Source organism: Platichthys flesus, chromosome 18 (assembly GCF_949316205.1).
Source record: "Platichthys flesus chromosome 18, fPlaFle2.1, whole genome shotgun sequence".
Lineage (NCBI taxonomy): Eukaryota > Metazoa > Chordata > Actinopteri > Pleuronectiformes > Pleuronectidae > Platichthys > Platichthys flesus.
In genome coordinates this window covers 12,349,520-12,364,727 of record NC_084962.1, presented here as the reverse complement: position 1 = coordinate 12,364,727, position 15,208 = coordinate 12,349,520, and the positions used below count along the sequence as shown (strand labels likewise).

Sequence of the window (15,208 nt, the reverse complement as noted above, 5' to 3'; positions counted from 1 at the left end):
TAATAGGACCTTTCAAATCTGTCGAAATAAAATAATGGCACCACCGATTCGTTCGGACAGAAATAGCTTCATGGTTTCATAATTTGGTTTCCCCCTCTTATAATGAAGAGACAGTTTCCTGAGCGCAGTCTGACGCTCAACAAACTGCCCAGCTACCTTGGCAACACACACCAACACCTACACAGGTGCACACACACACACACACACACACAGATGCGTTGCGCCTAACGTCTAATGGGGTGGTGTTTGCTCCGCTGCGCAGGAAAATGGTACAAACCGAGCAGACAAGCAAGACTCATCAGACAGACGTGAAGGTCACCTGCCTTCTCTGTTCTGCTGTTCTTTGAGGCCCAGACGCTCCCACAATGGACACACACACACTCACACGCACAGAGAAAGAAAGAGAGCGTCTAGACACAACTCCATGTAAAAACTAGAGAGCTTGTCCAGAATGTTTAACACAAGCGGAGCTGCCTAAATGCCAGTAACCACAGCTTTTCTATTTTTTATTTTGGTGTGAAAATGTCCCACTAGAACAGCTTAAAATCTCACATGTTTGTCTGTGTGTGTGTCTGTGTTTGTGTGTGTGTGTGTGTGTGTGTGTTTTGGCATGCCCCTTTATACTGGCAGTGCTGCAGATCCGCTGCTTCCCCACATAAATCCTGAATCCATCCACCTCTTCTCTAAACCATGAAATACGTTTTCCAGCCCCGAATTTCAGCACAATAAATTTCAACTGGAGGAAAGAAGAAAAAAAAATGAAACTCATACTCAAAAACAATCCTCCACAATGACCTCTCGTTATCCTTCTCCACTTGAGCGAAGGGTTAAGAAAAAAATCTAGATATTTTACCGTGTATTTTCCCCCCCGAGGGGAAATATTATTGTTAAGCTCGGGGGTTAAGCTTGTAGCGAGGAGTGCGGCGTAAATCACGGCGCTGAACACACAGTGGAACATGGAAGCGCAGAAGGACAGAGGCAAGGAGCCATGCATGAAATTAGTTCATTAATCTTTCTATGATAGGCTGTCCTTGTTTGGGGCAAACTCTATCAGCTTTAAACTGAGTGGCCCCTTCCTGCCTGACACATAGATTACACTGTTACTCCGCGGCCGGGGTGTCTGGGAAATGAATGGTCACGCGAGCGGGGAAAATGGGGTAGCGCGTGTCGCCCAAGTGTTAAGTAGTAACAACAACACGCGCGTGGGCACAGCGTTAATACAAATGAAGGTCATCAAAAATTGTGTGCGTTCTGCAATTTAAATGCATGATTCATGCGCGGCGGTGGAGGATGTCGTTGGCTTTTTTAGATAAGAGACATTAGTTTAAATAGATTTAGAAAGAACACAAAGGTAAATGTTGATTGTAAAGTGGAATATAAGCATATTTATTAAAGTCTGAAAGCTGTGTTTTCAATTTGGGCTGAAAACCTGAAGTTTAACTCTCAACCGTGAATTAAAATTATACATTTAAAATACTTGTTACAACCTATCAAGTCATCTTTTATTAAATTGTTTGTATCACTAAAGTATGATCTTAATATTATCACTGTTGATTAATCTGCAGATTATTTTATTAGCTTATCAATTGATTATTCGCTCTATAAAATATCAAAAAAGTAAAAAAAAAAGGTCCATCACAGGTTCCCAGAGACCAAAGCGATATTTACATAAGAAGTGTTGATATATTCAGCCTATTACTGTGATCAAATCAATATATGCTTTATCGGTGTTGATCCACTGTTTTTTCTATTCTGTAACTAATTCCTGATTAGCTTTAGAAAAGTTATCATTTAGGCGTTGTGCTTTTATTGTGGAGGCTTTCTCTGGGAGTTACTCTAACCGTGCGGCCAGTTAAAAGAGCTAACTCCATTTATTGAAGAAGACCATGGGATACAGCCGAAAGCTCAAAAACGACCTATGTAAGAGATTTGTGCCTAAATGTTGAGAAATAAAAAACCCGGCTCTTTGGGAATTTTATTTAGAAAATTACATTTTTCCTTTTTTTCCTCAATCTATTACCACTACCGAGTGAGTAATATGTTTTTATTGAATAAATATATTTAGTTTCTGCCCACAATCACACTCACCCACACAAAAACATGAACACACACACACACGTCTTCACAGAGCCTCCACTATATGGCCTCTTCAATGTCACTGCCACGAGGGGAGATTGCATAGATTTCCCACATGGATGATGTCTCCTTACCTGGACTATCAACCCCCCACCATCTACATACTGGTCCACCACCACCTCCAGGAAACCGCTCTCTCTGCAAAGTCAAACACTCCCCTAACTGCCTTTTAAAAAGAGACAGAGGAAGAAGGAGGTTATGTGAGGGGGGGGGGGGAGAAAGAATAAACGAGCAGAGACTTAAGCCGTCATTGGGAATCAGAGGGGGACTCATGAGGGACAGTTACGATATTGATTTCATAAATAAACAGAGATGGCCATCGATCCTAATGTTATTTTGCATTTCAATTACTGCCCAGAAACATAACCTTCAAACGTCTGCCTCTCCACAGTAATAACATCCACTGATAATCACGAGCCAGTCTTGTCCAGCGCAAATTGGCTTTTCTCTCTCTCTCTCTCTCCCCTCCTTCTTTTTCTTTTTTTTGGGGGGGGCCAAATGTGTAAATGACACAACTTTGCATTTGCCTAATGGTATTAGGGCATGGGCTGAATTTCAAGTGAGACTCAAGCTGATACAGTAAGCACTCCAGTCAATTGACACAATGCAAATTAAGGTGCTGAAGAGGAATTAAGTTCACAATGTGAGACGTTGTGAAGCTGCGACGAGGACCATTAAATTAAACATGCTGGCTGACCCACACCCCGTGATTAAACAAACTGCTTCTCTCTCTCTCTCTCTCTCTCTCTGTGTGTGTGTGTGTGTGTTAATTTCATTTGATCAATAAAACAAACTCATTGGAAGAAGTCTGGTCTCCTGCCTGTGCTCAGTCTGAGCCACGTTCATATTTTGATTGAATAGCGGCAGCGAACAACCGCTTCCATCTGCATCCTGATGAATTCAGAGTCCTTGACAGGCTGCCTAAAGAATATATCTATATCAAGAGGGGGTCACGACATCTAATGAAGTTAGTTCTCCTCTCATGCTGTCACACAGCACCACTCTGCCACCGAGCCGGGGCTGGAACCCCATATGCAGCAGCCACCGCCATTAATAAACATGACAGTCTGAACACTTGGAAAACAGCGTCGTGACGGAATGCAGCGGCGAGAGTCTGCGTTTTAAATTGTTTTTTTCAACTCTGGTTATTTTTTCCTCAAACTCAACACCGGTTGTGAAAGAAAAGCTGGAGCGAAGCTGCATTTTTTTTTTGTGTGTGTGTGTGTGTGAACGCAACACAATGTCCACTGTCCCACCACCTGCTCCCTCCATTCGCTAAGTTCCCAGTCGACTTCACAAGTCCCCGGACTGTTGTCAAACTTTAAAACGGGATTTTAAAGTTTTAAAACTTTACTGCGACCACACAACTTACACACAGAGGCTGTTTGACACTAGGCGCAGAGAGGATCTGAATTATTTTATCAAGACTTACATATTAAAACCCAAATTACCATTTCTGATCAAAATTCGTCAGTTACATATCAAATATCACCTCATAAATCAGTTTCTAAATACTCCTAACATACTCTGGCACTTCAAAATCCCCACCGCTATGAAGTGACAATGTGTTCTTTCTGCATCAGATTGTTTTTCATGTCGGTTTCTGGTGACAAGCCGTAAGATCTGTGGTCAGTGGTTGAAGACTAAATGTAAAATTCCTGAATCTGCACGTTTGCTGACCCACATCAACAAGCAGCTCAGCGAACATTTCATTCTCATTACTGAAATATTCTCGTGAAATCAGTGAAGATGCCTTAAATATTTCCTCTTGATTGAATGTTTAATGTGGCGCTCCGTTGTCAAGAAAAAACTGATAACATAAAGTTTAATGTTTAATGAAAACTCAGAAGTGCAATTGTGTTGTTAATACAAGACAAATGACTAGACAATGGTGTCCAGTCCTATTTATATGTGAGACAAATCAAAAACTTTCTTATACACATTATAAATAGATACATATATATAGAGCTATATATATATTTGTAACTAGTGTGATAAAGGCAGATGCAACACATAACAAAATGATGTGTTCCTCTTAACAGACACAGTCAGGTGCTTCCATGATATGGCACCGCTAAAATTAGATCCCAGGTCAGTGTGTGATTCTTTGGTCTGATTTGTATGAGCGCGCACATGTGTGTGTATGTGTCAAAGACTATTCATTTGAGTAAGTGTGTGTGTGTGTGTGTGTGTGTGTGTGTTTGTGTGTGTGTGTGTGTGTGCGTGCGTGCATACGTTTGACCGCCTGTGCTCGTGCATTCCTGTTTGTTTGCTTGTGAAGGGCACCTATGGGACCAGCAGGTGGAACGACAGCAGAATGGATCTGATTTATTGAAGCAAACTGAAGATAAAACTATATTTAGACTAAGTTGAAAAGACTGATCAAATTGAAATCATAGATTATAACAATTGCAATAATGTCAGACACTATGTGTATTTTTAATAATACAAAATAATGCGTGTACAATTAAAAAACTCATACAACTTTTGAAACGGTGAATAATCTGAACGCATGTGGACATTTGCCTCTGCCCAGAATATTCTGATTGTGTGAACAGGCTGAAAAGTGAATATTACTTGAGGAGGCAGTTTTTTTTCTGGTACAGTTTTTGTTGATACAGATTTTAATTAGCACTCAGAGCCGCAGGTTATTTTGCCTTTGATCCCGCAATTCATATTTTATTAAAAACGTGTCAAAGAGACACAAGAAAAAACAATCAAATCACAAATTCCAAATATTAAAACAGTTTAGCATAGTATAGTATTTACATGTACATATATATATTTGTATATACATGTATTTTTTTGCACAGAAGAAAAACACTGAAATAAAACTGCGATTCATTAAATGTTATCCTCCACAAGGGTCAAAAGAGGACAATCTACCAATCAATCTTTCTTTATGAGCATGTGCATATATGTGTTGAAGTCATTTCTACCAGTGAGAGGCCTGATGAGCTAATATTAGAGTGTTGGTGGAGGATGTGGCGTGAGAATAAGTCACAACAGTGGTCAGCCCTCTCACCTCGGACCAGCAGGTTGGCCGTTGGGCCAGAAGTCTTCAAGGGGTTAATAGCATTTCCCCAACTGAACTAAGTACTGCAGCTTTATGTGACTCTAACGGCTCAGATTTACATGAACAACTACGTCTACGTCATTAGGTGTCACACAGTGGGATTAATGACATAGAAAGGTGAAGACACATTTTTTAGAAGAATGTATATTGTAGCTTTGATTGTGACGCAGTTTCCCACAGATTAGAGTCGTGACATGTAACTTTATTCACTATTTTTTATTTGCTTACCTTAAACAAAATAGAATCAATCTAATACGTTAAATAAACTAGTAGAAAATGTATCCCAGCATTAATCAAATGAAGATCTCACTTATAACCAGTGCAGATGCAATACGCAGAGTGGCGAGTTTGTAGATCAGCGTTTTCCTCTGTGGGTTTTTTAATTTGAAGTAATACGAGTGAAAAGTCAAATTTAAATGTGACCAAACACTCAAACAGTAACTGAGGAGATCGGATACAGTGTCCACACATTCACATGTGTAAATGTATGCGCATGGACGTTAACAAACCCTGCCTCTCGGCATCCATACATGCAAGCTATACATGTGGATGTACACAAACACACAACTATCACAATCAGTGATACACACACAGACACACTAGGACCCGGTCCTGGGTCACTGTAGGTTAACCGCAACGTATTGTTGCCTTTATTATGATTTATTCCGAAGTTACATTTACAAAAGATAGTATAATTTAGATGTGTATCAAATACAGTTTTCCAGATTGTGTAAATGTGCAGATTGTGGATTTTTTCAGCTGGACTGGAATTTGCACAGTAATTGTAATATTGTAATTTTGAGTTTATACATATAACTGATTTAAACACATTCAAACTAAACTGACTATTTCTTTTAATACTTATGGTTAAACATTACTCACTGAGAATTAATGTGTAATTAATTTCATTGTGCTAATTAAATAAAATGTGTCACTTGCCTGGTACATTTTACTGCACTGCTGAAACAGATTTCCATTTCCATTTGTTGCTTAAGTGCAACACTCTAAAATGACCATATAAAAGAATGTAACATCAGGTACGCATTTTAAAGTAATATGAGAATTCTGCAGCGTATGTAAAAGGCGCCAGACTTTTATTAACCTTTTCAAATCGTTTCTTTGGAATGCAAAACTGTTTTAGCATTTCTCTCGCTATAGTAAACACTGGCTGAAGTTAATTCACTTTAGAGAGTTCCTCCCTGGACTGGCAGCTCAGATGCTGCTTGAAACTACACTAACTCATTACAGAAGTCGTCCTCCATTTGCAAAAGCGTCTTGCAGAGTTTAAAATATTCCTTATCATCGTGCTGTTAAAAGTGCTAAGCTTGGTTAAACCTTTCCTCCAATCCCATCTACAGCTTAACATTAAGAGGATCCCAGCGAGGGGTCTCGCCCTCAGGTCACTTGGTTAATAGGGGAGCATCTTTCCAGGTACGCAACGAGCGAAGCACCGAAACAATCCCTGCAAACTGTCCAGCTCTGATCTGAGACTTTCTCAGATTTTTCTCCTTCTGAAAAACGTACACTTATTGACTTAATGCACATTTGCAATGTTTGTATGCAAACTGTGCACCAGTCTAATCTAATGTAAGTGGATTTAACGAGGTTTTCTTTGCACACACTGTCACTCTAGATTATCCCGAACCTCCCTATGAAAGTAAATTCTGCATAAGCACTAATTAGCTTGGGCACAAAATAATAAACATCATAAAAGTTAAGGAAGGTTTAACTTTACACGGAATATTCAATGCCTCCTCTAAGGAATACACTCCTTCTCACACACACACTGGACAACCAAAGTTCTCTTTTCTGTGGGACACCACTAGACGCCGGCTGCTGCCAGAGGACAGTCGCCTGGATATCGTCTGCATTAATCTGCCTCTGGCTCTTCCCTGTGGCTGAGGTTAAACCCATGGATCCTGCAGAGCTAGACAGCTGTAGGGCAGCCCTCCGACCTGCACTCCCTGCGGGCCACGCTGCCGCAGCCCCTCTCACTCTCACTGAGCTCGGCCGTCCCGTACACAGGGAGGTGGAGCTGAGAGGACTGCGAGGAACTCCCCTGCCTTTTGAGTTCGCTTCATGCGTGAGATTTTATTCTTTAAACAAATTAATTTAAATAGATTTTTCTTATCATTTGTTCTTTTTTTCTCCCCCTTTTTAAAACAAATAAAGATCAAGAAGTAAATGGTTAATTGATGAGAACTGAGATGGAGAGAGAAGAGAGGGATGCAGAAAGGGATGCACCTACTGGTTGTGGTAGCAGAGAGGGTCAGGAATGCAGAGTTCGGAAACATCCATCAGTCCACGTTAAGCATTCCAGGTGTTGCAATGAAAAAGCAGATAAACAAACAGCTTGGGGAAGAAGCTGAAGGGGGGAGATCAGTTCCTAAGTCTCCACATATCTTGAGGAAATGTTGCTCAGGTGTTCCTGGGTGTTGTCTCCCCTCCTTCCACTGTTCAACACTCACACACACACACACACACTCACAAAATAATAATAAAAAAAAAAAACCTTGTGCCTCGGCCCGACAAACTCCAGTCTGCACAGGTGCTGCACACTCAGGCTTGCGTGGAGAGAAGAAGAGTGGATTTAGTGATGACACACAAAGAGGAGAGATGGAAGAAGAACCTGAGTCAGGAGAGAGGAAACAGGACGAGAGAGTGCAGAGGAGGAGAAAGAATAAAAGTCGGAGGAGTGATGGATAGAGGGAGCGAGAGGATAAAAGAGAAGAGATAGATGGATGAAGAGCAGCAGTGGCGAGAGCGCACTCAGGCTGAGTAAGTCGGTGAGGGGATTGAGTCTCCATTGACAACATGGGGGCTCTTTAAGAGTGGGAGGGAGTGGTTTGGTGCATGTGGAGCGGCAGCTATTGGTCAGATTCAGGAGGGACGTCCTACGAGGAGCCAATGGGGACGAAGGGATACTCGGGGGGAGGGGCCAGTGGACAACCAGTCAGTGTCCAGTCATTCACAAGGGAGCGCTGCAAAACATAGAAACAAACAGAGACCCCCAAAATGACTGATTGATTGAAAGATTGTTAGAGAGATAGAGAGATAGGTAGATAGATAAAAGAACGATCAGATAAATAGATAGAACACCAATCTGATATTGATAGATAGCTAAAACAAAGATCAGATAGATAGATAGATAGATAGATAGATAGATAGATAGATAGATAGATAGATAGATAGATAGATAGATAGATAGATAGATAGATAGATAGATAGATAGATAGATAGATAGATAGATAGATAGATAGATAGATAGATAGATAGATAGATAGATAGATAGATAGATAGATAGATAGATAGATAGATAGATAGATAGATAGATAGATAGATAGATAGATAGATAGATAGATAGATAGATAGATAGATAGATAGATAGATAGATAGATAGATAGATAGATAGATAGATAGATAGATAGATAGATAGATAGATAGATAGATAGATAGATAGATAGATAGATAGATAGATAGATAGATAGATAGATAGATAGATAGATAGATAGATAGATAGATAGATAGATAGATAGATAGATAGATAGATAGATAGATAGATAGATAGATAGATAGATAGATAGATAGATAGATAGATAGATAGATAGATAGATAGATAGATAGATAGATAGATAGATAGATAGATAGATAGATAGATAGATAGATAGATAGATAGATAGATAGATAGATAGATAGATAGATAGATAGATAGATGGATAGATGGATAGATGGATAGATGGATAGATGGATAGATGGATAGATATATGGATAGAAAAATAGTTAGATTAGCTATAGATAGAGAGAGACGGGGAGAGAGAGAGGGAGAGAGAGAGAGTTGCAGCATGTCACTGAGGATGATTTAAACAGGTCTTTAAAGGGCTCAGTGCCAGCTTACAGAGGCAAACTCTTTCCTTCACTCGTTCATCCTCTCTTCTACAGATCTGCCCCTCCACAGCTCTCCCTCCGTTAAACTAATGGCAGCCGCTTCCCACAGCATTTCACCAATCACACCGCGGTGAGGAGGGGGGGGGTCCACCAATCCCCACAGAGGCCGGGTGTAGGAAAGGCAAAGCGATAATGACCTCAACAGGAATGTTAATAATGACGACGACAGAAAAAGTCTGAGTGCACCTTTACCACGTCTGCGTAATGTGGCAGCCATCAGAGAAGAAGAAGCAAACCCCCCCCCCCTACACACACACACACACACACACACACACACACACACACACACACACACACACACACACACACACACACACACACACACACACACACACACACACACACACACACACACACACACACACACACACACACACACACACACACACACACACACACACACACACACACCACTTCATCAACCCACATTTTCCTGATCGATACAAAACCCATCACACGCTCTTATTGATCACAGCGTTGCCGTGTCGCCAGCAGCCTCAGCACACACGCTACTTCCCAACCGTCTTTTAAATAATGATAAAAAAAAAAAGGGAATTATGAATTTGAATGTTTTCTCTTCATGTCAGTCTGTATCAGAGTCAAGGGAGCATGGGGGTGATTGCTTTAATGAAAAGGAGCTGCGCATTCTGAATTAAGGTTCTGATCATTATTTGGACATTTAATGTACTTTTCCTGCGAAGGGAAAAAAAACACTGGGTATTCCCGCTGATCTGATTAAGACATCCAGACATAATCAATAAAGGAGATATGCTTATGTTTTTAATGAGGCAGAAAGAAAAGAGGGATACTAATTGTTTCGGATCAGATGACATGTTTGATTTTTACATTAGTGGAGCAGCCGTTGATTAAATAAAGACGAAAGGTTTTCCTTCTAGTTTCAAAGATTCTGTTAGTGAAATTATCTCTGTGAGAGGAAGTGTCAGAGTTAATTGAAGAAAAAAAAATTATCAAAATGGAAATTCTTGCATGTCAATGTTCTTCCTCACCTTTTAAAGAATTAAGGACTAATCTAATTTACTTTGCTTTTGTGGTTTCTCGTTCCTGAGGTGGGCCATATTGCACGTCCAAGCCTGATCTGCCTCCCTCCCACTCGGATGACCAGCTTACCCAGCGAGGGGACACTGGGTTTCATGGCATCTGACAGGAAATCTATTGAGCGCACAGTCTGTAATCCCACTATCACGCCATCTCCAAACGAAGAAACAGTAATCCAATCATTAAGTCTGTATTTAAGCAAAACAGATTTTCGGCTTTATGACCCAGAGTGTGTCTCTTTAAGCAGATCACAGCTAGGGTGGGATCTCACCACTGTGTATTTTGAGACAGCAGTTAAATGTCTTTATAATAGTTTTGCTCTGATTCGCAGTTTGGCTTTTTTTCATTCCCCCATCTCCGGTGTCTCTGAAAGCTGCAATCTGGCTTTAATTTAGCTGAGAATCACTGAATATTAAAACAGACTTGTTGTGTTTCAGGAGTAAAATGCAGATACTTATGTGCACAATTGAAATATGTGTGTGCACTCCAGAATATATACAAACACCCAAGTTGTAAACATTTCCTGTAGCAGATCAGAAACACTGGGATTTAACTGTCTGTGCGAAACTGGCAGCTTGTTTCCGAAAAGTGAAGAAGAACCAATCGTTATCTGTCAATACGTAGTAATTACATATTGTGCAGGGTTGAGCGACACAGTCTCCCCGTGACACTGCCTGGGTGTAATTAAATTCCTGATTCATGAGCAAACTGGTCTTTCATGTCCGACCTCCTGACCTCGGCACAGAGACTGTGTATCATGTGTGTGCGGCTGGAGGCTCAGCAGGAAGCTCACCGTGTTCTGCTCCCAACTCTGCACTGACGACTCAACTGTTGACAACTTGAACAACAAAAACGCTTAAACTGAATATAACGGAACAAACAAACACAAACACAAAACAAACACACACACACTTGTATATAGAAATATGTGTGTGTTTGTGTGTATAAAACTTAAGGTTTATATTAAATATAGCCATCTTGTTTCTGCAGAATTATCAATAATTCATGTATTCACGAAAAGACAGAGAAAAAAAACACAAATTGACCGAATTAAAAGAAAATGATTTTGTGTGAATTATTGAGCCGTATAGTTTGCAATGAATCTGATGGCAGTAAAGTTTTATCTGACCCATATCTCACATCAAACCAAAACACGACTAGTACAGCAGCCGCTTCTCTGGTTTTAATGAAGCCATCACATGACCTTTAGCTGCTTTCACCAAAGAACCTGACAGTTATTCTCAAAAAGATTCACTGAAATGCACAAATGAAATATACAAGGTTTACGGGAGAATGAAGGAGAACAAAAGTCATTGTCTTTAAATGAGATTCAGTTAAATTAGCTTTTTCAATTTATTAGTTGTAGAATTAAATGTTGGTTCTATTCGAGTGGTAGTTCCAATCATCGCTGAGAGGAAATTTAAACTGTGCAAAGTGTGATTTCATTCAAATTAGATAAAAAGCAGCTGGAGATTAGTATTCATTCTATGTCTTGTCCTGTAGAGGACCATGAACTGAGATGTAACAAAGAAATATTGTCCGTATAAAGTGATAGTCATGTTGCTTGCTCTTATTTAATTAAATATATGTACACGGAGGAAACGAGGTGCACAACTCCATTTATATATAATAAACGTAAACCAAAAAAAGAAGATACTCAGAGCCTGATGGTGTTGTGTTGCACCTCATTTTATTATAAGCTTTTTTATTATCAGCGATAGCAAATCTAAATGTTATGGTAAAGGTGAGAAAAAAATCAGGGCGGACTCTCTGAGGTCAAGGTGCTCTTGGGCTATTAATCTCCTGTGTGTGGGATTTAGGTGATTTGATTCATTTATATATTTCGGTTTACTTTCTACTAATCTAGTATTCTTTTAAGATGGTGTTGTTCCCGTCGTGGTGGGTTTTGATTCCTTTACGGAAACATCGAACACTGAAAATACAAACATGACCTAAATATTGCAGAGGGGTAAATATCTCAACTGAAAGAGTAAAAGCTTGATTTTTATCTCCGTGGTCAAATCACCAAAGCTGTGTCCTTAAATACTTTCATGAAGCTCACTTAACGGAGCCTGAATCCCACAGATCCATCATTTGCACACCCCCCCCCCCCCTCTCACTGCCACACACTTGTTTGGCTCGTCTGCTGGAGAAGTGCAGAGAGGGATAATTACTATAGCCACAGGGCTGCATTAATCAGCTGGGTGCATTCGCTGGCTTTTTATTATGTTCCACTCCCCTGTCCCTCGGCCACGCGGACTCCAGCCACCGGGACCAGACAGACAGGGACGCTGGAGGGCGGCGGTTGCCCCACTGCCCGCCCACACCGGGTTAATAAATGCTATTAGCTTCTATCTCCTGCCTCTTAATTTCTCGCTCAGCCGAGAACAGTTGAAAACAACACTGCACGATGTTAATCAGCGACTCGTCACTGAGAGAGATGGACTCACGAGAAGGGGAAAATGTGTGATGGGATCTTTCTCGTTGGGAGTGGACTTCAATTCGCTACGAATTGTACACGCCCATCTTTTAGCTCCTCTGCGTTGTCTAATGTCCACATCTTCTCCTAAACTGTCTCATTGCACTTGATGTAAGTGTCTGCAGTTGTTAATATTATGAATATAATTATAATAAGATGAGGAGATGATATTAACGGCTGCATAGAACTCATCAAATCCTCTGGTTTCACAATATCCAGTGACTGAAATATACGACTTTACCATAGTTTTCAAGAGAAGCAAGTTTTTTTAAACTCCTAAAGTGCTGTGAACTTGCCCCTGTGTTGTCCTGTGTTACTGGACCGACACTTTCATGATTGTTCTCACCGCACACTTCATTATTAAAATGTTTTCAATCACGATAAGACACTTTGGTTAAAGGCAATCGCCAAATGGCATATATTATCTTGAGGGCATTTTTCTTACCTCGGTTATGCTCCAGTGAAAAGCGTGATTGTGATTCCAGCAACAGCGAACGTTCTCCGCTGCGTTTAATCACATCAGATATAAACAAAATCAATCGTACCCCCCGCGCTCTCATTTTAAATAGCTCCTTGACACCAGTCGAATCCTCGAGCGACGCGTCTACGTCACCTGCATAACCGAAAAGGTCTGGATGGAGTCACCTCTAAACCGAAGCTAGGTGGTGTCATTGGATCAATACATTCATCTCAAGTTCATTCCAATGAGGCAGCCGGTCCTCGTGGTGTCAGCTGTTTGAAGCTTTATCACGCTTGTGCGTACGAAGCAAGCGATTCTGTGTCGAGAGCCCCGCAGCTAAAGCCACTTGCGGCAAAGGAAGTGGCTAACGTTACACGGTTGCTTAGCGCGATTAAACCGATTTGTTATCATCGATAAGATGTTTAGATTTATTTGACAAGCTTATTTTTTAACAAGTTAAACAAATTAGCAACAGCTAACTAATGTGAGGAAGTGAAAAGCAGCATTGAGAGATGGAAATAATTGTAAAAACCTGAAAAAGTAATTTATTTGTAGCTCAGAAATAATTTAAGTTTCAGATTAAAGTTAATAAATTACATAGAAAATAAATTGAAAACTTTCATTTGAAAAAAGAAAATTGTGATACTAAGTATTTTTGACCAAGTACTAAGTTCATCCAACGCTTTTCTTTTTTTTGTACATGCTCAAAAAAACATACATAGGAATATGCACGTCCTATTATATATATTATCAGATGCAATTTACAATTTAAACGAATTGTTTTCCTTTAAGATCCATGAATTATTCTATGAGAAATTGGTCAAAATGTACATCCTTTCAACTAGTTAGGGTTAGGGTAGTATTTGTGTAATCTTGCTGACAAACCAACCAACCAACAGGGGTGAAAACACAACTTACTTGAAAGTGTAAACAAACTTCACATCAGTGAGTTTTACCCAAAACGTCTAAGAGAGGAAGAAAAACATAAATCTCTATGTTCACTGAATTCACATCATGCAGCTGCTAGTCAGGCTCATACCCACTTCCAACACCTCCCAACACCCACAGGGCACTGGGAACTCTTCAATTACCAGATTCACTCCGAGGAGCAGTTAACTACAGTACAAAAGTTTTTGTTTTTCAAATGACTTAGATGGTGTTTGATAAGGAAATGATCCGCTTGGTAACTCGTCCCACTCCCAAAATAAAAGAGGCCGTTACTGTATCTATTACCTCCACGGGAAGGAGGAACTGAAAATGGAGAATCAGTCGTGTATCCTGTTGAAATAAAATCATGTGAACAAGAGTTTAGCTACTGAGATTATTTCTAAAGTATCATTTAAATAGTTGCAACCACACACACGAAAACACACAGACACACACACTGGGAAGCCTGGTGTGGTCTTATATGAGCAGCGAGGGAAGGAGAACCGTCCAGTGGATTTTAAACTGCAGCCTGTTCACACAGCGCTGATGAATATAATACTAAAAACAAACATTTATGTAAAGCAGCCTTGCTTGGCAGTGAATCTCGGTGTTCCAGACTTAGCTCCCCTAAGATCCAGGGATGACTTTCATTTAGTCTCACCTCTCCATCCAACTGGGGTCACCCCTGTTGGTATAGCAAGCACAGCAGTCACATTGCTCCGCCATGCGCGCAGATTGCTTACTAGAACCGCCTGGAACCTTTCATATTTCCCAGTCAGCATTTTTACAGGATAATTTTGGCAGCCTTTAAGGATATCGCTGCCTTAATAGAGGATAAAAATAAACGGGTGGTGGAAGGTCTATATCAGGCCGGTATAATCTTGTATTCTACACAGTGTGGAGCTAAACGTCTGGCTTTGGCTCCATTCAATGAGATTAAACTTCTCCCCAGTTGATTCCAAAAGACCATTTGTCCTATTTTTAAAAGCAGAAGGGGAGTTTTGAGCCAAGTGTATCTAAAACGGCAAGTTAAATTGATTAAAATACTATGGTGTAAATGGCATTACAGCACAGCTTCTAAGAATGTCTTGGGTCTATATCCCATTGAGCGATTCTGGTCAGCAGATTT

General features: G+C 40.3%; 1 protein-coding gene across 2 annotated transcripts in view; it reads right to left on the bottom strand.

Moving 5' to 3' along the window:
- esrrgb (estrogen-related receptor gamma b) overlaps positions 1 to 7,989 on the bottom strand; it is a 36,180-nt gene extending 28,191 nt beyond the window's left edge. The window contains exon 1 of one of the 2 annotated variants that reach the window (XM_062411711.1): positions 7,461 to 7,989. In XM_062411711.1, coding sequence (XP_062267695.1) covers positions 7,461 to 7,510 — 50 coding nt within the window. In that variant the 5' untranslated portion in view covers positions 7,511 to 7,989. The remainder of the gene's footprint in view (positions 1 to 7,460) is intronic. The other variant, XM_062411712.1, reaches the window with a different exon arrangement.
- Positions 7,990 to 15,208: the final 7,219 nt, after the last annotated feature.